The 26,748-nt window shown below is 36.0% G+C and overlaps 2 protein-coding genes across 2 annotated transcripts; one reads left to right on the top strand and one right to left on the bottom strand.

The window, feature by feature from the left end:
- The first annotated feature begins 769 nt into the window (after window positions 1-769).
- Window positions 770-18,677, top strand: LOC106131453 (mucin-3B). Its single transcript, XM_013330564.2, has 5 exons — window positions 770-846; window positions 11,089-11,129; window positions 12,501-12,675; window positions 14,531-14,646; window positions 14,990-18,677. The coding sequence occupies exons 1-5, from the start codon at window positions 771-773 to the stop codon at window positions 18,635-18,637; spliced, it is 4,056 nt and encodes a 1,351-aa protein (XP_013186018.2). The 5' UTR covers window position 770; the 3' UTR covers window positions 18,638-18,677.
- Window positions 18,678-20,148: 1,471 nt separating this feature from the next.
- LOC106131519 (ribosome biogenesis protein NOP53) lies at window positions 20,149-24,468 on the bottom strand. The gene is made up of 8 exons (XM_013330634.2): window positions 24,276-24,468; window positions 23,926-24,100; window positions 23,322-23,535; window positions 22,698-22,879; window positions 22,266-22,385; window positions 21,471-21,694; window positions 20,918-21,114; window positions 20,149-20,350 (listed from the first exon to the last, which is right to left on the bottom strand). Exons 1-8 carry the CDS (start codon window positions 24,395-24,397, stop codon window positions 20,181-20,183), a joined length of 1,404 nt encoding a protein of 467 aa, XP_013186088.1. The 5' UTR covers window positions 24,398-24,468; the 3' UTR covers window positions 20,149-20,180.
- Window positions 24,469-26,748: the final 2,280 nt, after the last annotated feature.

Here is a 26,748-nt window from a genome sequence, read left to right as displayed (position 1 = left end):
TTTATTCAGATTTATTTTAGTTTTATAAGGAAACGTACAATGTGTTATAATAGCCTGGAAATAAAATAAAGTTCATATTTATGATTCGCAAAAATTGTACTTAAAATATAGTTCATGCTGTCTGGAATCAAACGTCGTATTAAAATTTTCAAAAAATTAAATAATTCTGGAAATGTACAAGGTTTCTTAGTGAAGGTAGGACTTTTGGAGTATCGTTTAGTTCTACAATTGAAACTTATCGGTAAATGCATGCAAACGCTTGAAAATAACAAGCATTTTTAGCTAAATCTTCACTCACAGCTTAAGCAAAATTGCTGTAACAATTCAAAAGCTGTATTGAAATCAAAATTATTGAATAGAATTGTTAAGAAATTCATAGAAAATTACATTAACTTGCGGCTCACGACTGGCTAATAGATGTTGTTGTAATTTGTTCAAATGGACGCAGTTTTTGAAATAAGCGAAGGTAATCAAACTAATTTATTGTAAATTAAAGTAAATCAAATGTAAAACTTGTTCACAACGAAACATTTACTTTCATTAAGCAATCATTTTTATGTTTGGTTTAAAGAAAATTTGCTCTCATAAAAACAAGATGCAAACAGAGAATAAATAATTGGTTATGTGAATTTTTAAGATTGGAATATTAACGATTTTTCTAATTTGTTAATCTTATGTAGGTAGGTACATCATGTTATCTTGTAGAATGCATATGCAATGAAGAGAGAAAAGAAAATAACAATAAAAAATTCTTTTGTTTCAGATTTGACATGCGGTGGAAGGGAGAAGAGTCAGGAACCAAAATGATATCGAGACTTTTACTATGCTTCCTAATTATGGCTATCGGTGAGTTGAATTATTATCATATACATATTAGCACAAAAATACTCGGGCCAATTAATACGGTGAGCACCTAGATCGAACGTCAGGCAATTTATCTTAGTTTATGTATAGTTCAGTATTGTGTATATTTAGTGGATAGGTACCTATATGTCTATTATCTGTATTTCCGTTAGTATATTATTATATTGTTGCTAAAAACACAGTGACTTGTCGCTTTTTACTGAATTATCTAGTTCTTTTATTGTTTGCCGGTTGACTGGAAGAGATCCCTTCATGGGATAAGTCCGTCATTGCAAGTGATTTGTTTCTTTTATAACTATGTACTTACTATTTTCTTGATTCTGTGTAAATTTCTATGCAATAAAGATATTACAAACAAACAAACGTGTCTTGCGAAAGTTCTAACGAAAGCTCATTCGTATTTACATCGGTCCTTATCTGCCAGTCTTTATCTTTCCACTATTTTGTTCATGACACAGTCAAATGTGTGAAATGTCAAACAACACTTATCATAAATCTTCGTATTAATGAATTTTAGATAAACATGAAACAAAGCTCTCTATTATTACAAAACCTACAGTTTTAGAGATAACATCCTACAAGTTGCTCAATATTTAAAATCAAGCCTTACAAAACCTGCGATCGAAGAGGTTAGGATTATAATTATGTCGAATTAGACGTCCTAGGTATAAAATAATGTGAGTCTAGAAGTAAATTAATTTATATCGTTTACATCAGCACTATGGACAAAACTCAGTACTTTATAACAATGCGTCTCCTATAGATTATATATTATACGCGTATGAATAAAATATAGATACAGTTAAAAAAAAATTACTCTTTATACTAAGGTGGTCCAGTTCTTAATTGGAGTAATTAAAATAGTAGTTTTTATAGTATCTATCCATAAAATACTTATTTTCGAAATAATTGAAATAATTTTCGATAATATATTTGAAAGTAGGTAAAATATTTAACATTAGCTTGCCTGATAGACGATGCCCTAGAGTTACATGTATTGTTATAAAGTAAAATAAATGAAAATTGTTACGGTATGGTAAATACCTAATTGTCGTTGTTGTTATACAGCGATATTCTTATAAAATACTTATTTATTTTACATGTTCCAGTTTCATATTATGAATAGCTTTATCTCCGTACCCTCAGTATTTAAACTAAGAGATGTCGTAATGGCTCGAGGGCAGTTGGCACTTTGTCATAAAACATTCACTGAATAATGGATGTTCAATGGTTTTTGTAAAATTACTGTAATTTATAAAATTATTGTATTAGTGCCGTGTGGTTTTCGGCATCAATATAAAAAAGAATAGGACCACTCCATCTCGTTCCCATGGATGTCGTAAAAGGCGACTAAGGGATATGTTTACAAATTTCGGATTCTTTTTTTAGGCGATGGGCTAGCAACCTGTCACTATTTCAACCTCAATGTTATCATTAACGTGGCTGAACGTGGCCTATCAGTCTTTTCAAGACTGTTGGCTCTGTCTACCCCACAAGGGATATAGACGTGACGATATGTATGTATGTCGTTTTTTTTATTTCCTATCAGGCAACACCACCACAATTGAAGCCTACAAACCACTCAACGTCTCATTCATCTACACCGACCAATTAGAGCAGTGTCGCAACGTAATTTGGTCTCTATGCCGTACACAATAAGAATGCAAGGATGCGGCCTGTGCATCCGCGTTGCACAACCGGAATCGTGGGGTGCATTCTTTTAGCAGATCTTACGATACGTATTGAATCGTTGGTTTCTAAACGCTGAGCGCTGTAATGGTTAGGGTTTGGCAATTTTTCATGTGGGTATCGTATCTCCTTAATAATTTTTGAAGACGGACAAGTAGGAGATGCTGCCTAGTTAAGTCAAGAGACGAGATAATAATGTGACGTATTAAGATAATGCCGAAATACGTAAAATGACGAGCTGTCAACTAAACCATCTGATGTGTCAACGGAACTTTGTTTTATGAGAAAGTAGATGAATGTTGTATAGTTGTCTGGATTTATTTTTTTCTTTTTCTGTAAAAACCAAACACGTTCGGAAATATTTAAAATGTTATTTAAATTATAGATCTCAGGCTCTGGACGAAACCGAGAATATACTTTTATACAAACATAAGGTGGAAGACTTTTGTTTAGTCTGTAATACTACAAACATAGTAACATGTAGTTAAATCTGAGTTTAATAATATCAAGAATGATATTTGAATTTATTTATCAATACGAAACCCAATTACGTAGAAAAAAAGATGTTTTGTCGCAATCCATTTCCTTGGCCTTAAATTAAAAAAAAAACACAATTGCAGTGTTGCCACAAATTAACACATTATAAGCAATTTTTTTATCAATCAACACCATGAATGATGTTTGACGTTTGACCCGCAGGCCCATTCGAATTTGGAATGGCGCGAACGCATGGTCATTTAGGCTCTGTCAATAAAGTATTTATCATACTGTCAACAGTATTGTGTGGTCGATGTTTACATTGCGCCAGCGCTGGGCCAGCCCAAAATCATATCTAGTTACAAATAATATCGCTATTGTGACCGAATATACATAACTTGCCTGTGGCTTACATTATTATTGATGTTTTACATATTAATATAGCCGAATCACTCAATTTATTAACGTTTCGATTCCACCACCGACTCTATACAATATTTAATATCTACAAGAATTAATGAAATAAAGCATGTTTCGAATATGTACTCACACTTTTTCAATGTTACGCCAATGATAGGTATTAAGTACCGGTATTAGAATTATTAACGGAAAATTAATAAAATGTTTATTTTTCTTATAAATGTAAAATCGTTTCATTTCTTTACTTATTATTTTATCAAATTTTTATTTTAACCCTGCCAGTACAAAAGCCGCGCTGACCTAAAGTACTGGCTTAACCCAACAACTAAACCAATGTTTAACAGCAACGCTATAACATGTGTAAATACATGTTAAAGAAGCGTTGACACGATGATAGTGGAAGTTAATTAGCACTTTGATTACACAACATTGGCGATGGACGAAAGCAAAATTGATTTCCAATGCACCTTTTGTGCTCTCAACATTGCAGAATGAATATCAATGAATTTTTGCAGATTATTTTTAAAGATATTGCTAAAGATATGTGTAACCTCTGTATAAGTGAGTTGCAAGGTTATGCTTAAGCTTATATCATTAAATATGTCTTTGTTTTTTTTACCGACTTCAAAAAGAGAAGGAGGTTATCTTTTTGTTGTTATTCTGATGACTTTTATGTTGGCTTCGAAACCCGATGTAGACTTAAAAACCACATGTATTTACTTACACCTAATTTTTTTTTGGTATCGAAGGGGAAATCCTTTTGAAGGACAACCCCCTGGCTCCCGGGAGAGTGTGGGACTCCTGGCACCTACCTAATGTGCCAGCCTGCCCACTAAAATCCCTCCGTGCGACCTTCTTGTCATTTTGTGGGCATCATAACTTCAGAATATTCATACTGTAAAAAGATTTGATTATTTACGTAGTATCCATGTCTGCATTATACTTCTCTGTAAAAGTGTTTGGATTTAAATGAAAGAGCTATGGCAGATTTTTAGGTCAAGGTTTTAAAAGCGTCTATATATGTCGGCTATACCAAAAATCATAAAATATTTTTCAATAAATTATCAAAATATCAATACCATTTCACAACTAGCTAGATAAAAGAGTGATAATTAAAAATAGCTATTATGATACCTATTTGATTTTCTATAGAACTCGCCATTTGTTGTTGTCACAGTGTTGACAGCCTTAAAAATGTTTTTTGTGTGTATTACAATACATCAATATTATTTTTCTTGATTGAATGATTTAACAGATTTTCAATATAAACAAGTCTATTGTTTTTGCTTTTTATATATTCATATTAGATAGCTTTGCAATGAAATGCAGCCATAATAAAGCCTCCTTGACCGTTGATGGACAGGAAGCTAGCTAAAAGGCTGCCAATCAGAGCTGTCAAAAAAAATTACATTTCTTTTCATTCTTTCCGATTTGAGTTTTCATTTCACACATCTCACTCGCTATATAATAATACTAGCTTTCCGCCCGCGGCTTCGCCCACGTGTAATTCGGTTATATATAGCGTTTTTTAATGATCTCGACAGGGCTTTTTCTTCCACAGGCTGAAATCTTGTTACAACTGGAATTAAATATAGCCTGTGTTACTCAGGGATGATGTAGCTTTCTAATGGTGAATGTTTGAAATCGATTCAGTAGTTTCGAAGTTTATCGATTACATGTGTAAACAAACAAACATATAAAAAAATAGATTGTTCCTCTTTATAATATTAGTATACATACAAATCTATATAGAAAAAGTAAAGCGAGACAAAATCATAGCGCGATCTATCTCGATGCCAACGCCATCTATCGAGCATCGAGACAACTCAACAAGAAAATAAAATTCGGGTGTTTTATTTATGCATACCGATTACGCCGAGATTTATGGACCGATTTACGTGATTCTTTTTTTGTTCGGTAGAGTATACTTTCAAGTTGGTCCCGTTGTTACCTAGTCAGGATCTGATGATGGTATTCCAGGGAAATTAAGGGCAAACCTCAAATTTACAGGCAATTACGTTTTTGACAATTTCATAGATCTGTTTAAGTATTTGCGTCTGATAGTCATCATCCCATGTGAATGAGCTGATGATGGAAGGTACAACTCCTCAACGGTTAGGAGTTGAAAAAAAATTCTTACGAAGTTATACGTACATGTGAGGCTATTAGGTTGACCTGATAATAAAAAGTAAATCTCATTAACGTTAAGAATTTAGGTGAAAATGGATGCGGACAAATTTCGTCTCTTCACTTGTTTCCTTTTAGCTGTTTGTATGGGTAGTGTTAACACAAAATAGGGATTTAAAGGCGTGATGTTATTAATGTTATGCATGTATGTACATAATTATGTATGTTATTATGTATGTTAAAGAGACGACTGAAAGTTGTCATACAAAATCTTTTTTTTTAAGGATGGGAAATCATCAAATGACCTCTCCCGCTCTGGGTGGAACGGAAGGGAGTGTCAGACTTTTACTGACTAAAACCCACCTCGTTCCTTCAGTTGCCCTTTGCGTTCCGGGGCCACGGTATCTCGTTAGAACTTTTCCGCAGCCCCGGCTCAGTTTATCCCGTTTCCCCCCCTTGGGGGTTGACATTTCAAAAATACCTTCTTAGTGCTCACTTATGTTACTAAAGGAACCTCTGTTCAAAATCTCAGACTCCTATACCGAGCGGTTTCGGCTGTGCGTTAATAAATCAGTCACCCAATCGCACCCCCTAAATCATGATTGGAGGGTAGTTTGAAAAAACTTATAATGTCAAACATATTTACTTGCCTATGTACGTGTTCATGCCAAGTTTCAAGTTTATAAACCCAAGGAATAAGATTTTTCATAGAAACGTTTTTACCCCTTTTCCCCCCCTTGGGGGTTGAATTTCCAAAAATCCTTTCTTAGTGCTCCCCTACATATCCCAAGGAACCTACATTCCAAATTTCAGCTGTCTACGACCAGTAGTTTCGACTGTGCGTTGTCTGTCAGTCAGTCACTCAGTAACGGAAGAGTTTTATATATATAGATTATCGCTATAATATCATTTGTAGTCACTGATACGAATGGTACCTAACCATAAGTTCAACGGTCTCTGAGATACAGACTAACGTCTAGTTCAGAGATTGATTGTGTCTGGTTGGGGCAGGGGACTTTATAATACAATTATATAAACATGTACTTACTCCCTTTGTGTACTATGTAATGTGTTCTATGTCATAATGGCTAAATAAAGACTTTATTTATTTATTATTTATTATTATAAGTGCTGTAGCTTAACATGCGTAATTGTGAATAATATGCCTTACTCAGTTTCCGTAGTAAAGTATTTGATACAACATAAACTAATATTAAGGTTGATGGTGACATAACCTACAAAACTTCAAAACAGTATATTTCAAAAACCTGAAGTCATACGGCTATATAGTTTTTTTCACCAAGATCCAGAAAATAAGCTCTATTAGGCAAGATATATTTCATTCGTAGACGCTAACTTTAGACATGACCTAAAATGATGTATGGGAAGCTGCCATAGCTCTTTGATTAGAGTAGATTCTCAGGAGCGACACAGGCTCTTACCTACTAATTGTATATAGCTTGTGCGAAATTCCCACGTAAGCAAAACCCAGGGCTGTAAGTACTAGTACATACATACATACATATATATAATCACGTCTATATCCCTTGCGGGGTAGACAGAGCCAACAGTCTTGAAAAGACTGATAGGCCACGTTCAGCTTTTTGGTTTGATGATAGAATTGAGATTATTTGAATCTGAATGAAGTGACAGGTTGCTAGCCCATCGCCTAAAAAAGAATCTCAAGTTTGTAAGCTTATCCCTTAGTCGCCTATTTCGACATCCTTGGGAAAGAGATGGAGTAGTCCTATCCTTTTAGCTCCGGGAACCACACGGCACTAATACTAGTACTCGTATAAGCATAAAATCACGCCTCTCCGGAGGAATACAAATTGACTACATCTTTCCACTTGTCACTATCCCTGCATACCTACTTATTTCGTCATCATACACGATATTAATAAACGAATGTTCTCTTTAAAAATATCTGAGCACTAATACAAGAACAGTTCCTTATAGTCTGCGATGCCGACAAACGTTTACCGCAAACCACATTGGTTCCTACATCGCAAATGCCCGTTGTGTCATTACATTGTTATATTACGAGATTATTAAAATCTCTTAGATAAGTCTTTCGTTATAGTTGTACCTCAATTTTGTACAAGTCCTGTGGTTTCCGGCGCTAGTCTGAAAGGCTACGTTCATCTGTATGACTTTATGATGGACTTGAGATTCGAATAGTGACAAGTTGCTAGCCCATCGCCTGCAAGAGGAATCCCAAGTTTATAAGCCTCTCCCTTAGTTGCCTTTTACAATATTCATGGGAAAGATATGCAGTGCTCCTATTCTAAAGTGCCTAAATACACACGGCACCTATACATACATATAATCACGTCTATATGCCTTGCGGGGTAGACAGAGCCAACAGTCTTAAAAAAACTGATAGGCCACGTTCAACTGTTTGGCTTAATGATAGAATTGAGATTCAAATAGTGGCAGGTTGCTAAACTGTCGGCTAAAAAAGAATCCCAAGTTTATAAGCCTATCCCTTAGTCGCCTTTTACGACATCCATGAGAAAGAGATGGAGTGGTCCTATTATTTTTTCTAACGGTGCCCGGAACCACACGGCACCAAAACTTTTAAAAAAGTTTGAGATACTCATATAGTTGAGGTTTCTTAAATGTTATCAAGGACTTATCGTCTATAATTACTGTACTTTGTTCATAAATCTTCTGAGGAATACCCGTCTAACCTCAATTATCTGAACCAAACAACTCCCATTAAAATCCTCGGCAGCCGATACCATCTTATTGTTGAAAACATGTTTAAACAATCGACTAAGGCGTTAAGTTGGTGTTCGTTCTTGTCGCGGGAAAATCAAAAAGAGTCAGTTGTTTTTTTTTTTTAATCTAATTGGATAGATTTTATAAAATGTGCTAATCTAAATGAAAATCTACAAGAATTGTATGTGCTATTCCACTTTCTTAATTATATATACGCAAAATTTCATTAAGATTAGTTCAGTCAGTAGATAACACGTGACGGACAACAACAAACAAATATACTTAGGTACTTCGCATTTCCATAAATGCGTAAAGTAATACTTTTAGAACGTTGGATGTAAACAATCAGGCTAAACTTAGATAATTACTTATAGTATTTTGAGAAACCTAAAACATCAAAGTAAACGTAGGTATGACTTTTCGCCACAATAACGCGCGCTCACCTTTAACTATTATCCAATAAAACGGGTCGCGGCTTCTCACGAATTTGAATAGAGATGAGGAATTCATCGATTGTTGGATTACGCTACTTTATTGCCAAATTACAGTGGACGAAACCTTGGTTATTTTATCTGTGGAAAATAAAAACAATTGCAATTATTTTAACAGCAAAACTGTGATTTCTTTGTTTACCAGTGAATTATTTTTTTTAAACGGTTCGCTCATTTCGATAGGTATTTGTTTTTATTTATTTATTTTAAAAAGGGCACATGCAAAAGATTACTGTTGGAGGCGACCTACATCTGACATATACATATATTTACGCTCGGGGTATGCCGATCCAAAGTAAAATATACGGGGTGATACTTTACGTACAATGGAAATGACGATTTGGCAGTTTTAAACATCGCTTTACTCAATTAAAAAACATGCCGTTATATTGCAAGATAAAACAAATATACGTAATAATGTTGTAATCAGACATATTTGTGAGATCGTGATGATATGATTATTAGAAGAAAAAAAAGGTTTAAGCAAGTAGGTAAGCGTTACGCTAAAAGTATGTTTGCAAAGTGATTGATTAATTACCAAATACTGCTCAACCTTTCAAAGAGATGGATAATTCCGTTGTTTGTTAATTTCCATTTTTGTACCCTCTCCGGTTGTACCTTCTCGTGTTATTTTATTACTAGCTGTTACCCGCAACTTCGTCCGCCTTAATATAATTGGAGTAACATTATTAAAATTTGAGCTGTAAAAGCTGTATTAATGCAAAATTTCATAAACTCCGTTCAGTAAGTTTTTGCGTGACATAGTAACAAACAAACACACACGCATCCTTACAAACTTTCGCATTCCTAATATAAGTAAAAACATACATCATATAATCACGTACGGGGTAAGCAGAGTCGACAGTATCGCAAAGACTGGAAGACCACCTTCAACTGTATGGCTTAATGGTGGAATTTAGATTCAAATAGAGACAGGTTGTTAAACCATCCTCTAAAAGAAGAATCCCAAGTTTATTAGCCTCTATACCTTGATCGCCTTTAACGACATCCATGAGGAAGAGACAGATTGGTCCTGGAGTGATGACCCGGGAACCACACCCGCATATTGTAGGATATTGCAACAACATATACCTATAGTTTAAATCTTACCCCGTACTTAGTATAAACGTATTGATCTAATTATGATTCCGACTGTACCAATCTATAACAGCAAGTCACTAGTGAGGTTATCTAACGCATAAATTATGAATACAGACTAGAAAGCACAGGTATCTCTGTTGCGAATTATTCATAGAATTCATTGTCAATAGAATTTGTTTTGTTGAACGATATTAGGATCAGATTGTGAACAAGGCTATTGTTCCGGGTTGGAAAAAGTGGACCGGTGTTATCATTTCTAGATATACCCACGCACGTGTTCGGTAGGGTTGACATTATAAGAAAAAAATAAATACTGTGAAATGTTGATATAAAATTATGACATTTCCACCTCAAAATAATTACAGTTTTGTTTTGGGAAATAAATTTTCTTTCTTTTTTTTTCCTTTCCAATAAATTAACCAAAAATCCCAAACATTATAAAATATTATAAGAATAATAATAAATGCAATAAGTATGATAGAGAGATTAGTTGTTAAAGATTTTTACATACATAGGTATAATCACGTCTATACCCCTTGCGGGGAAGACAGAACCTTAATATACCTTTACTAAGCCAAACCTAGTATACCTGTCTATCATTAAACCAAACAGTTGAACAGTCTTTTCAAGACTTTGTATAATATGTACGTAGGCACATTTACATGACTAAATTAACAAAACGAATTGCCAATAGAAACGTTAAATTTCTTAAGAATTTCTTCATACACATTGACATTAGTACGATACAAAACCAACAATTAAATCTTTATGTCCATTTTGTTTGTAATTGGCGTTTATAGGTGGAGGGTCACGATCAATTTATTTTTTAAATTCATTCACTGCGATTTCATGTGAATTTTGCAATAATAAAGTACAAAGGTATTATTAACCCCGACAAAAAAAATCAGTTCTCTTTTTTTATCGAATGCTAGAACGCAGGCCTCTAGCATCGGACACCATTCTTCTCAATCTTGAACTTTCTATATCAGTTTCCTTGAACTCTAATATTTCTGATCTGGTCAAGATTACTCTAAGGCTTAGAGTGATCTTGACCAAATCAGAAAGACCAAATGATATAAGACCGTAGACCTTATGATGATTGCGGGTCTACGCTGGATCCACAGCGCGCACTATTCCGATTTTCATGTAATTTTCTTCAAATTTAATTGATGATGTTTTATCATTTTGTTTTCAGGTAGTTGCGATGGAGCTCGAAGACAGGCGCAGCGACGAAAGGTGAGAATAAAATCACATACATCAATTTAAGTACGTCTTTGTCCCTTACGGGGTAGACAGAGCCAACAGTGTCGTGCTGTTTGACTTAATGATGGAATTGATAATCAATCTTGATCAAATTAAGGACGTCCTGGCAAAAGGTCAGGTCAAGGGTACCCGAAACCGTCGAGCTTGCATAAAGAGTGCATGAATGTGGATGAAGCAAATGTAGTATGGAGAAATCGTGGCTAGTGGAAAGATGTATGTAAATGTTGCCTAAAGGAATTCCAATTTTATTACCCTCTCCCTTGATAGACTTTTACAATCCGTAAAAAGAAGCAGCTGGCACGCGCTATATTTTTTCAACACTACCAGACTAGCAAACCTATTTTACACGTGAATTCCGTTTCATTTCAGCATGTAAGGTTGAACTTGATAAATGTACGCCTATTCGCGTAAAAAACATAGACCGTCACTATTTGGATCTCAATTCCATCATTAAGCCGAGCAGCTGAACGTGGCCATTCAAGCTTTTCTGGACTATTGGCTCTGTCTACCTCGTAAGGGATATAGACGTGACTATATGTATGTATGTATGTAACGTACCTAGCCCGTAAAATAATTTACATGTGAATTTACTAAAGCAAGTCATCTTACCATTCTATCTTCGTGAGATCTCAAACAGCATATGATTTCAACTATTGTCTACCTCACAAAAGAACCTTCAGACGATACATCATTTGGAATGAAAGGGAAAGCATCCAGATCGCATCATGATCATCTAATGAAGCGGTGTAAAATAGATGAATGTACTCGTAGGTACTAACTGTATCACGCGGAACAGAAATTATTGAAACGTAAAAGTTGATGTATTATTTTACTGCTCTTAAATATAAGTTATAATATATAAGTGCCGTGTGGTTTCTGGCACTTTTGAATAGAACCACTCCATATCTTTCCCATTTCTGATAGGCTTATAAACTTGGGATTCCTCTTGTAGGCGATAGGCTAGCAACCTGTCAATATTTGAATATCAATTCCATCACTAAACCACACAGCTGAACGTAGCCTTTCAGCCTTTTCAAGACTTGCAGGGTGGACAGAGCCCACAGGTTCTGTCTACCCCGCAAGAGATATAGACGTGATTATATGTATTTAAGTATGTAAACCAATGCAAAGCGCGAGAGCCTTTTCCTTAGTCGCCTTATATGACATCCATTTACATTGGTTTATCTCTTAGATACTTCTGTTATAACTAGGTACTTACTACTAGTATTTTAATTATTAGTAGGTACATCTTTACTGTCGAAATTAAAAATAGAGTCATCCATTTACTATAAGTAAGCCTTATCGAAATTTAACATATCTCACATTTAGTCTTCTCTTTTCCAGGACACAGCTCGATCTTCGGACCTGTACCTACCAGCGCCAAGTGCTGAAAGTCTTCAAGCAATAGCCGAGGCCATGGGGGCCGCTGGATTTGAACACATTACCGAGGGAAAAGCTTTAGTGAAGCGGCTGATACCCGCGGATAGCCAACCCGACTTGGACGTCGTGGAATATCAAGGTATAAATATCTTGCTATACTATAATATAATATACTGTGCCGTGTGGTTCCCGGCACCAATAAAAAAAAGAATAGGACCACTCCATCTCTTTCCCATGGATGTCGTAAAAGGCGACTAAGGGATAGGCTTATAAACTCGGCATTCTTTTTTTGAAAAGAATGCCGAGTCAATATTAAATATAATATTCAATCGGCAGTCTTTTCAAGACTGTTGGCTCTGTCTACCCCGCAAGGGATATAGACGTGACAATATGTATGTATGTATGTATTCTTTTTTTGGGCGATGGGCTAGCAACCTGTAACTATTTGAATCTCAATTCTATCATTAAGCCAAATAGCTGAACGTGGCCATTCAGTCCTTTCAAGACTGTGGGCTCTGTCTACCCCGCAAGGGATATACGATATAGACGTGAACATATGTATGTATGTATGTACCTTCTCTTCATCCACATTTATAACTCTTCATGCAAGCTCGGCGGTTTCGGGTACTTTTGACCTGACCCTTTACCAGGACGTCCTTAATTTGATCAAGAATTAGGTATAAATATCTTGGTATACTATAGCCACCCGCCATTCGAATCATACCTCGGCCATGTACCAATGACATTTTTTAAAGTTATGTGGTACATTAGTTTGAATACTAACCGATGCTCGTACGGTGAGGGAAAACATCGTGACGAAACGTGCACACTCAGGCAACTGGATGTGTAACCATATGATCCAATACGGGTTAGGTTACCCTGCAAAGGTTGCGGAGGTCAGATGGGAGTAGTTTTGTGTAAAATCCTGACTCATCCAATCCACGATCCATTGTCAAAGGCTTACTACAGGCTTCTATCCAGAGTGGTGAGGATGAAACCGGTACTAAAGCCAAGGCGCCTTCCGGAGCCTAATTCATTATAAAAAAATATCCTTGGAATATTTTGTTGATTGGCATTCAAGGCACTCCCGGCAGTGCCGTGTGGTTCCCGGCACCAATACAAAAAAGAATAGGACCACTCCATCTCTTTCCCATGGATGTCGTAAAAGGCGACTAAGGGATAGGCTTCCAAACTTGGGATTCTTTTTTAGGCGATGGGCTAGCCACCTGTCACTAGTTGAATCTTTATTCTATCGATAAGCCAAATAGCTGAACGTGGCCATTCAGTCTTTTCAAGCCTGTTGGCTCTGTCTACCCCGCAAGGGCGATAGACGTGACCATATGTATGTATATATGTATGTTGGCACTCGCTTGAGTGGTTCGTTGAGGGCCACACATTGGAACAAACACGCTATCGCGATCTAATTCGAAGTGATGTACCATATATGACATTTGTTACACCTCCGAGGTACGGCTCTGTTAAATACCTAGGACTACCACGAATTCATGAAACAAAAATGTCGAAAAATTACTTCAAGTTTCTTATTAAGGTAATATCATTGTGTTTCGTATATTAATAAGAGTCTACATTTCAATTCTGTCATATACTTTACTACTTTTTATACTCTTTGATAACACACTCCATGATGTAGTCATACTTACTCTTTGTGATTTACACCATGGTTACAGTTGCATTGTACATATTAGTAATAAATGATTCATAATGGAAAAACAATACAATATTTTATATTTAACAGATTCTAAATCGCCTTATCCTACTACTATTATAAAGGCGAAAGTTTGTATGGATGTATGGATGTTTGTTACTCTTTCACGCAAAAACTACTGAACCGATTACCATGAAATTTGGTATGTAGGTAGCTGAAGACCCAGAATAACACATAGGCTACTTTTTATCCCAGAGTTCCCGCGGGATTGATAGGGTTTCCATGCGGACGAAGTCGCGGGCGGCCTCTAGTATTTTATAATTTTCAGGAGTGATCGGCAAGGCGGGCGTGGATTTCCCGGCCTACCCCAACATCCCCAGCACGGGGTTCAACTGCAAGAACGTGCCCACTGGATACTACGCCGACTTGGAAACTGACTGCCAGGTCAGAGTCTTAAACTTCATAAACTTTTATCTGAATTTCATCATAAATTAGTACCTTCTTGGGATGAACGAAATGTAATTTGAGCAAACTCGCGAATCATAATCGAAAATTAAATTTAATGATATTGTATGAAAAGTCAAAGTAGGTACTTATTTATTTACATTATTACTTTCAAAATCATTACACTTTATTATCTAACTAGATAATGAGCCATATTTTCTTTAAATAGGGAATTCGATATCACAATATGCTCAGGCTAACGACACCATTTTTCTTCGTGTATCACAACTTATTTTTAATTTACAAGTAATCACGATTCAATTGTCATATGTTTCTTTATCAGGTTTTCCACATCTGTGACACGTCACGCAAGATCTCGTTCTTATGTCCAAACGGGACCATCTTCAGCCAGTCGCACCTCATCTGTGACTGGTGGTTCAAGGTGGACTGCGCCTCCGCACCCGCGCTCTACGAGTCCAGCGCAGAGTATTACTCCAACGAACAGAAGAAATCGCAGAAGATCACGCAAAGCCTGAGCAAAAACGCTGATCTCCAACAAATCGGCAGCGACACCAATGTAAGAGCAGAGTCAAGACGCACTTCCGTCAATATCCCCACAGCAACCGAACGCTTACTGCGACACAGGCAAAGACTTCAAGGTGAAACACCAGTCCAGAATACTAAACCCACCTCGCGAAGCTACCAAGCTTTCTTTGATTTCAACCCGACCCAAAGAACTCAAGCTTCAACCGCTTTCGAAAAGAGGAGAAAGAATTTAGTACAACTTATTACTAATGGCTTTGGCAATGGGCCTGAAAGGAGCACGCAGCCGACGTACACAGAAGCTCCATCGTATAGATCTTCACCAGTTGCATTAGACCATAATAATATTAGGGAAATGCAGGTAGCTGCCGAAACGGCTTCGTTCACAAACAATAATAATAGACAATTCTTACAAGACTACAACAACAAAAACTTTAGACCTTACCCTGTTTATACTCCGAATTTAACAACCAGACAGCCTAAAGCCAAAAACAATCCAAATTTGACATCTTTATACGACATTCGAGACAAGAATTTAGACAAATTACAAGCTGAAACGACAACAACTAGAAAACCAGTGTGGTTCCACGATTTTACTACCAAAAGACCAACACTAATGCCTTACACTAAAAGTTACACAACCAACATCTATGATAAAAGAGATCCTTACACAAGACCTGGAGTTTCTCTACTGAAAGATTTCTTAAATAAAAAAAGAAACGAAACAATCGCAACAGCAACAGAAGAAATCAAGCAAGCCACTGAAAGAAGTTTCCAAATAAACGCTACCGATAACAAAATTACAATTGAATCTAAAAATACTTTTGAATCCGCGACTAAAATACCTGAGACAACCAGATACGAATATTTAAGTTCTAGTGAACCATCTATTGCTACAAGCCGATCCGATGCATTACACACATATTTACCACAAGGTACGACTGAGGCGTATCAAGAACGCAGAGATAGGCTAATAAGAAAATTAAATTTTGAAACTTCTGTCTATGGAACTACTGCTACACCGCCAATACTCAATACCGAAAAATTCTATGGAGATCAACCGAACCGACCAGGGCTTGTGGTTCCACCATCTTTAACTCCAAAAACCCTTCACAGTCTAGCAATTTATTATGCCACAGCATTGGATAATTTGTCAACAACAACATCACCTGAAGAAGAAACTCAAACAACATCACCACCTTTCGATGAATATGGAGATCATACTATTGATGATTCATTACCGGCATTATTTAGTCGACAAACTATTAACAAATACAGTAACCTTTTCAATAAAGGAAAAAGTAACGCAGAATTATTAGAAGAAATAAAAGCTGACCCTAATGGAACGTACAACGAATTAGTCGATGACTTGTCTGTTCAACAAAGTCAAAATCCTTTGGCAACATCACCTCAAATAAGAGAATTAGCCCAAGTATTCACACACGCACTATCAGCATATCTTCAAGATCCTGTTCAGTTCAGAAAAGCTTTGTCTGAAATAAGACCTACTCATCCTACATTTGGAGATATGTTGACCACTGAGGAATCCTATAACACAGAGCCAACTACGACCGTGAATGAAGACGATGATGAAATTTTAGGATTCTCAGATGATAATAGAATATCGAGACCTCTAGTTTCGCTTAGGGATTCTAAATCCCTGAAACTTTCTACGCCACATCCAGTAACTTCTGACAAATATACAACTGAAACTTCACAGAGATTTTCAAGTACTGAAACGATTCCTGCCACTTACCAGACAACACCCAGAAGTCCTTTCAAATGCTGCGGTAGAATTTCAGCTTCATACACTACGCCATCTGCTACTTCAACTACACCAATCAGTTTCACTAACACTGTTACTGCTAGAAATTATGGATTTAGAAGTAATGATAACAAAGACACTGTTACCTCCACTGAAAACTCATATTCAGCACCAAGTTATATTGGAAATCGTAATAATATAAACGACTCACCTTATGGGCAAGGTGTAAATCCAGTTGATTCCAAACCAATAAATGACTACATTGAAGCAACCAATTTACCTTCTGCATGGGGAATTGATGCATCAGAAACAACAGTTAACCCAATCACTAATGCACATGCAAATGCGTTCGAAAGCAAGAAAATAAAGGCTACAACATACACACCTACAACCACACCTGTTTATTTCACTGAGACGGATAGTGTCGAATTGGAAAATGAAGAAGAACTACAGAGAGCCCATAGTCAATCTTTTGTAAGCCCACAAGACAATACTATTAATAATCGTCACGGTAAAAATCTTCATATTGAAGAAGGTAAACCGAAAAAGCCTTCTGAAGAATTAGAAGCACCAACTCTACCTGATAGCGTGGCCACCACGTTTCAAACTACAACCCAGCCTCCTCCAACAACAATCAAAATTGACAATTCGGAAATCGCCACCACAGTATCTCCGGTAATTGATAATTCTTTTACATCACCAGACAGTGAAAAAACAACCAATCATTTCCCTTGGACGAGCACTTACGGTACTTGGCATAGTACTGTTGTTGATCCTATAACTGTGAACGATGGATTGAGCCAAACGACAGCAGAAGAAGCAGTTCCAGGTACACGGCAAACTACAAATTGGGAAATCAATACTGTTACTACTACATCAGCGCCTGTATATACAGGACCATATGAACAAAGCGTATCACCATCTGGAAACATTGAATTTACAACACCACCAAGCCAAACTGACGATCGATTTGGTAGATTTTTAAGAGAACAAACGTCTACTGAGTCAGCTCACGATATATCAACAATAGCTGATACGGTAGTAGAAAAAGCGAAAGAAATAATGGGAGGAATGAACGCGACAACGACTGAGAAGCTTATGAACGTAATGAAGAAAACTAAATCAAAGACCGTAAAAAGATTAATTCTTCTATTGGTCCAAACATGTGATGATGATCACAATACGACTGCGGAAGCATCAAAGAGAGCATTACTCGAAGCATTGATGGCAGTTTCACAAAAAGATATGGACGAAATAGCAAAGGAAGAACTTGAGGAAATCCCAATCACAACTGTTGATTATGAATCTGTTACAACAGACGAAAGGAGAACTGATAGGCGGAGAGCTAAAAGCCTGAATTTCGATGCTAGTGCAATCAATTCCCTGTCAAATCCTACAACGACTGAATATATAAAAACGACAGTTACTACAACTGAGGCTCCTACAGAGACTGTAGCAGTCACACTGAGTACAACAAGAAGTCCTTTTAGAAGAGGGGCCAAGAAGTTTCAAACAAAATCGCCTTACTCGGATACACGAGTTACATCAAAAGCTCCTTTTATTGATATACCTAAGGCAGAAGCTAGGGTTGCCCCAAACGGACCCGAACTAAAGGGTGCATCAGACACAAGAGCCTTAGAATTATTAAGATCCCTGTACACAATCGCGGCAAGATGGGGTTGAAATTTATGATCGTGTAAATTATTGGACTTTTGAGTTTATATTTAGGGGAAATGAAAGTGCCTACAAAATGTAATTAAGTCTAAAATACTCATCGATCAATCTAAAAGCCCTAAATATAAATATATGTTTTATGTTAATGTGATCTTTGTAAATAGTATTTGGTTTTCGTCGCAAAATTTGAACTGATTGTATATTTTTGCTTAAAAATGTCAATTTGAACGAAATGTTAAAAATATTTCAATCGACACCTAGTAAATTGGCTGGATGTAAAATTGCAATCAAAAAGAGGTTGGTCTTTATTCACTCATTTTTTATATTTTGGTTTATAATTAGAAATAAACTAGAATTAACGATTAGTCATTGTGGCTGAAATTAATAAGCGAACAAAATATATAAAAATTGTTAAAATTATATGAAGGTTCGTATGATACGAGCTTTTTATGCATAATATAGTTAACTTATTATGTTTTGTTACTATAAATATGTATTAGATTAATTTGTATTTTCCTATTTTTAAGGAAACCTAGCTTAAACACAAGTCGGTTAAGGTTGGCACGTTATTTAAAAAAAATATGAAAGAATATGTAATTAAATAAAATTTTCCTTTTAGGTACGTTCAAAGCAAAAAATTAAAAAGATTATGTTATCTGATGCAAGGTCAGTCAGATCACAGTTTATTTTCAAGTTTTGCTTCATTTTCATTGAGTAAACTATTCATTTTTTATGCATACTAAATCCAGAAATTTGTATTTTTTTTACCTTTTAAAGGTGGTTCTAAGTTCGACCTCTATGTATGTTTATATGTGTGTATGTCCACATTTCACTTAACCGATTTTGATGCGGTTTTCAGGAAAGTGTTCTTTTTTTTTTAATTTAGGAGAAGGTTTTAGAAATTTAACCAACTTCAAAAAAGTCTGATATAGATTGGAGGCGATTCTCTTCTTACAACGGTTATTTTACGTTTTATATCGTGCCAGTAACCGACCTACTGAGTTACCTACATCGAATGTATCCTAGTTGTATAGTACTGTTAAACTGCCACTTTATTGTAAAATATTTGTAAGTACTACTTTAGTTTTAATTTAAGGACAGTTTAGTAAATTTTTACAAAATAATTGTCTATTTTATTTTTTATTCTGTCTTTTAATTAAAGGAATCGGTCTGATGGTAACATTCCAACTTAAAGCTATAAAGGTCAAAATCAGCGACATGCCGTATTTTAAATTCCATGGCGTTTAAGATAAGCCACTTATCTTGGAAAGTCCTGCCTCCGTGGGTCTCTGGAGAGGAGCCCCCAGACTCCTGCGCCTTTTGACTATGTTCCTGCATTAGCTAAGCCAGGTTTTTACACGAAGTTGACTTCCATCTGCGGACAGGAACCCAATCCGTATTGTTTCATGGGTAAAGCTCCTGTTCCCTTAGTCACTTTCAACGACATCCATGGGAAACAGATGGGGTGGTCATTACTAAGACGCTGAGAACTACACGACACGAAATAAAAAGGTCTAATATACTAGGTAAAATAGATTTATTATCAACACCATTACTTGTTCCCCGCAGCTCTGGCGAGGAATCTTTCCACGTCCTGGTCAGTGACCTTATGTCCTGGTTTGAAGTAGCTCTTGGCCTTCTTCCTCTTCTTCATCATGAGCTTAGCTCCGGCTAAGGCGCCGCGACGTTGCAACGACTCGTAGCGATCTCGGAGAAGATTACCTTAAATAAAAAAATTATTTGTGTGAATTACTACTTAATTACGCCCACCCGCCGTAAAACGAAGAAAACAATTTGCCTGTCGAAATATTTTTCATAGTTAACGAACTCCTTAACGGCCTTTTTCCTATTTTTAAACTTTATATGGAAAAAAAAAGCTTTTTCTCAGCGCATTTCGAGCGCTCTTACAAACATACTTTCATTATCCAATGACGCATTGCATTTCGATAAAATATGTTCAAAGTTACTACTCTAGTAATAAGTCTAAAACGAAACATTAACCAGAATGTTGTCTTCACTCAAGCAAGATCGATCGGTAAAACAGTACATGCAGTATTCGTAAGCAACTTTTAAGCATTTAATGACATCAATAAATTACGAACTGTAAAACAATAATAAAAAGTCACTCTTAATGGCAAATATCTGGTGGGGACTGAAAGGATAACATTGATATGCCTCAGTCGATAAAACAGTACACTCAGCATCATGAGCTACTTTCTGTTGCTCATTCTATATAGAGATTTGTATAATTAAATTACACTTGATTTATAAGTTGAAACAGATACTCACTTTTAGCATTGATATGCCTCAAATCACCAGTCAGCTGTTCAGGGTCAACGAACTCCGGCTCCTTCTTGGCCACTTTGTTCTTGTTGAGCGCTGGTACTGCGGTCGCCGCGATTTCAGCGCGTTTCTCAGCGCGTTTCGAACGCTCTTCGATTTGAATTTTTTCCCTTTTGGTGATGGATGATTCCAGTTTCCGAAGTCTGGAAAAAAAAATATTATCATCTTAATGGCAATTACTAACAGTGCTTTAATAAAAGCTGTTCTCAAGCCGTCTTCAAGACATTTCGTACCTACGAAATTTCTAGAAAAATGGACTAGATTATTTTTCATTGGGTCCTACCTGTCGCCCTCGGTTCCAACAGTTCATTTTGTTCGTTTCGTTTCTCATCATGCCCTGACCGGGATACGAACCCGGGACTACCACCACGCCACAGAGGTCATCCGGTTTAGGTTAATAATTTATTAACCTTAACCGGATAAAAAAAGATTACGCCCGCAGCTTCGCTCACGTAAAAGGAAAAATCCCGTTAATTCCCGTTTTCGAACAGGACCTCACCGGTATATATCGGTGATCTTCTTCTTATCAACCTTCTCCCTCTTCAGCCGCTCCCTCTCGGCGAGCCTCTCCTTCTGTTTCCTCCTGGCCTTGTGGTCCTTCTTCTTGTTCTTCACCGGCGGGTTCACGGCTTTGTATTCGTTATCTGTGTCCGAGTCAGAACTATCGTTGGCTGGATTGTGCGGCTTAGGCAGACCTGCGCTCATTTCTTCGCGCCATTGGTTCTGGAAATTGACAATAACAAATATAAATCACTTTTTTCTCACTTTTCATGGGACTTAGGGTCTGATGACTATATGTTGGCTCTGTTTACCCTGTAAGTGATAAGGACGTAAAAATCCTCATTCCGCTTGTCCCAGTTGCATTCCTAGTGAATAGCACAAGTTCCACATATTACCATGTTCAACACTGTAGTCAAGAAAATAAATGAATTGATACTTCTTCCGGTAGTATAGAATGCGCGACGGCGTTTTTATCGCGCGAAAAACTATCGCTGTTTCGATTCAAAATGGGACAGCGATAGTTTTTCGCGCAATACATGGAAACTTTACCTAGTTGGGATAATGATATACTTCATTTCATTGAAACGCCTCACGTATATCCCAATAAAGAAAAATCCTATTTTGTCGCCCAGACCAAAATTTATTCTAAAAACATTTCACAATTTTTTTCTTTAAAAACGAAAATTTCTTCCAGTAATAACAAAAAGACTCAAATATTTTTAGAATGTTATATTTTAATGACTTTTTTTAAACTAGCCTTTTTTTTCTTCATCACACCAATAAAATTACTCACCTCTTTCTCTTGTTGCGTGACCTTGCTGAACATGCCGGTGGTGACCCTCAGCAAATGCCTTTCCCTCTTCATCATCTTCTCCTCGTGCTGCACCACATCCTGAAGGAGTTGTTGATGCTCCTGAAATATAAAAAGATACAATGTAAATAACTTTTCTTATAATACAGAAATAACTCTCATTTTGAAATTGTTCAAGAAAATTAATTAAATTTTTAAAATTCAAGTTAACATCTAACACATGTTTGAGTGTGGATGAAAAAATTATCTGACCTTTCAGTTTTCTAAAGACTGTTGGCTGTGCCTATACCCCAAGCAAGGGATAAAGACGTGATTATATGTATGTACATATGAATTTATTATTCTCGCCATGTGCAAATCAAAGCTATCAATGAAATTGCACATGTTGGTAATAACTTTAATTAAATATCTTACCTGATAAGTAGGGTTATAGCTGATTCCCGGATGAGGTGGTTCCACAGCGGCTCTCGTGATTATCGTCTTTGGTGGCGGAGGCTTGGGTCTCAGCCGTTTGTCCGGCAATACGTTGTGGAGTTGTGCTTCTTGGGGGATAAACTCATCGCACAGGGTTGATGGTATTCCTTTTGCTTCTGGTACTGAAAGTTAAATGACACAAAATCACGCCTCTGTCCCGAAAGGATTGGCAGAGATTACATCTTTCCATCTGTAACAACTTCCAACATCATCCACGCATACACCTTTTGCTTCAACATTCATGAATCTGATAAAGGTGTTCTTGACCTGACCTTAATAATAAATATCATAATGTCAGAGATCCATTCTAAATCACTCCATACTTCAAAATAATAAGTAATTTAGGAGAAAATTACTTTTTTTTATTGTTATGTTTAAACCCTATATTACTCAAATAATGAAGAAATTTGACACAGACAAGTGTTACATACTGGTGTTACAAAGGCTATTTTCTCATTTTGTATGGAGCAAATCCAGTCCTTTAGTATATTGTTTTTTATAATGATGTGAAATTGGACGGCAATTGTGTTTTAGTGTTATCGTAAAAAAAAAATATATACTAACTATCTTCTCCCCATAAATCCAAGTTGAAATTTTCCTTGGTTTTCTTATTTTTCTTCTTCTTATCCAGTGCGATCTTACGATTAGTTCTAGCATCAACTGCCTTCTTTTCGTATATGCCTCTCTTTAGCCGCCGTTTCTCTGTGACCTTACTAAGGGCAGTGGGTTTGAATCCCACAGGATTCTTGTGGTTGCGTTTTTTATTTGGGTCTTCTACCTGAAAATAATGGCAAAAAGAGAAAATAAAAGATTAGTTTTGTTTTTATTTACCTATTTACATGAATTCACAACATTCACAAAGCATTAAGGTTTATTCTTCTGAAGATACTTCACTACATGTCACTTCCAGCATCTTTATGTATGTATGCTTAGATCTTCAAAACTACACAATGGGTTTTGATGCAGTTTTTTCAGTAGATAGAGTAATTCAAGGTATAATGCAAATAAAGGAAGGTAACATATAAATGTTAACCCCGCGGGTTGGGTCGTAGTTCTTAATTAAAGTAACAATTAAACACAAATTCATTATTCTCTCTCCTACTCATTTTAAAATATAAGTTTTATGTTTTTCCTTTCATATTAAGTTAAACAAGAAATCACTGCCTACCTTAGAGGAGGGTAATAAAACTTCAAAACACTTTGGCGTTTCATTCAGCATCTGTCTCTTCCGCTGCTTGGCTGTGAGCACCACTGGCTTCTCATCCACTTTTTTCACCTCGACATCACCATCACCCTGGGTATCTACTACGAACAACTCGCTGTCTGGCTTCGTATCAAATTTTCTAAAATAATATAATTTTAATTATGTTTCAAAATATTTTCTTAACATTTGATTGACCCTGCTACGATAGAAGTAATAAATTAATACAATTTCAACAAGTATTGAAAGCAAATATTGATAAAAGTGCATAAGATTCATGTAATTAAAAAAATATAATGTTATCAACATAACCTCACCCAAGTCTTTCTTCCAAACGCTGGTCTTCAAGGAAGGCCTCCACATCAGTGATATCACAATATTTCCGCCATGCCTTCTTATTCTTTTTTGACACATGCTTCTTCTTTTTAACAACAGACATAATTCTAATTAATTAATCTAAACTTGAAAAATTACAACGCGAGCAATACACACACGTTTTGAAAAGAAATGACGTTTACGTTTCATTTGAGTAAACATTGAACAAATACTTACATTAAAAAAAATGTCACAGAATGCTTATTGACACCACTAATATATTCGAAAAGGTACACAATTTATTGTTATATATAATATATCTATCAAATTTCATGTATTTGGTTACCAAGCCTTAATAATATTGTATGCAAATATCCACATGCAAAATCAAAATGAATCAATACACTGCGTAAAACTTTTCTTCACGATTGCGTTTAAATGACATTTGACAGCACTATGCAATTGGCGGGAATCCAAACTTCAGCTTCAGGCCATTTCCATCAAGTAAGTGTTTCGCATAATATATAATTTTTTTTTGTGCACAACGCACAAGTATAGTAAACTAGTAAACACTTACTTAACCTACCTTCATACGCATGTAGCGTATGTTGTATGCTGCAGAAAAATGTGGTTGGCCAAGGAATTTATAGAACACAGAAATTATCTTAAAAATATGTATTATAAAAAGTTTTCCTAAAATATAAATGTTTTATCTCTAATTACTAAAACAATAAAATGGCATTTATGTTAAAAAAAATTTGCTGGTCTCTAAAACGTTTTATTTTTCTTCTTCACAGTCGTCCTCTTCTTCCGCTGCTTCTTCTTTTGCCACTTCTGAAAATTTTATGACATTTTTTACCAACCTTTGAAAAGGATTTTCAAGTAGGTATAAATATCGGTTAAATAAAAAGTTTTAAGTTTACTATTGAAATAACGTCCAATCTAAATCTCTCTCTCACACCACAAGTTAGTAAGAGCTATTCCTAACGTAAAGATAATCAGTCAAACAAATGCTTTTGCATTCATAAACTTATCAAAAGACTTTAAAAATTTTTGACGAAATATAATAAGTACCTACTACTAAATATTGTGTTTAGCTGGATCAGCTACTAAAATATATTATGATTCATTTTGAACGCTAATGAATCTATTACAACATTACCTACCTTGTTCAACGTATATCAAATAATCACCAGTTGGATGATCCAGGTTGCCATAAACTCTGATCCTTGTTTTTGTAAAGGCTATTTAACTCTACATATGTTTCAGGGAAGATTTTATCAAAGGAATCACCATCGAGCAATTTGATTGGCTTGGGCGACGGGACTGTTTCAGTCTGGACTTCGGAAGCGGATGCAACCGGTTGGATCCGGATATCTTTGGGTTCTTTCGTGTTAGATTTATAAAATGAATCTAGTTCTAATACTATTGGTTTTGGTGCATTATTATCGGATGAGTTGTCATAATCATAGTCGTGCTCTTGTGATTCAGAGGAGTCTTCGTGCTCGTGCTCGTGCTCATTTTCGGGCTCTGCCTCGTGCTCGGGCTCGGCCTCGGGTTCATGGTGGGTTTGTTGTTCGTTTTTCTTTTGAGGTGGCCGTGGTTTTACAGGGGACGGTTCTGAAAGAATGGAAACAACTCGCTTATCGAACCATATAGGATTCGTAAAAATGCGAGAAAGCAAAGGGATTTGAAGCAGGTACGAGAAAAGCACATAGTGGTATTTTCTATCTGCACTTAGCTTAACATCGATCGCTGGAATTGGAATGAGGAATTGGTCCTTCCTTTGGGCAGGATTTGTGCTTGATAATGAACGCTACAGTGATTTTATATGGCTGTTAACACATATGCAGGTGATCCTATTCTACAAATCATTTCGTTGTTTGTTAAGGGACATTAATATCATTAAATTCACACATATATTCTATTCAGGCCTTCTTATTTCTGCCTGGCCAACCTATACCAATTATTTTAATGAGCATTTCTAAATTGGCAGAACGATACTATGAAATTTTCAAACAATTCCGCCAGCTTGCTATAAAAATGATCTGACCATAAAATATTAGTACAAAATTTTTACAGATTGTTTTTCGTAGCAGTCTTCTCTGGCGAGATTTCCTTTTGAGCATGTACTTACAGTACACCTACTACTGTGAATTTGAGCTGTTGATTTGATGATGTGAAGTTGATATGTCAAGAAAGAAATGTTTATTTTTAAATTTCGTACAACCTGTTTAAATCAGCATGACGCTAATGATTATATAGGGTCCTTGATGATATTTAGAAGGTAGACTCTGGGCTCCTTTTCAGGGAAAATGCATTAGAGAGACGCCAGAAGAATGATGATGATCAATATGATTTTTCTACGTGTTATGAAATGATGAAGGTGATATTTTATAAGTCTTATATTAGTTACAGAGAGTAAATGGTTTAATTAGCTTAAATTAATGGCTTAGTGTTAGGGGTTCTTCATAT

Source organism: Amyelois transitella, chromosome 20, assembly GCF_032362555.1.
Source record: "Amyelois transitella isolate CPQ chromosome 20, ilAmyTran1.1, whole genome shotgun sequence".
NCBI lineage: Eukaryota > Metazoa > Arthropoda > Insecta > Lepidoptera > Pyralidae > Amyelois > Amyelois transitella.
This window is presented reverse-complemented; position numbering and strand designations above follow the sequence as displayed.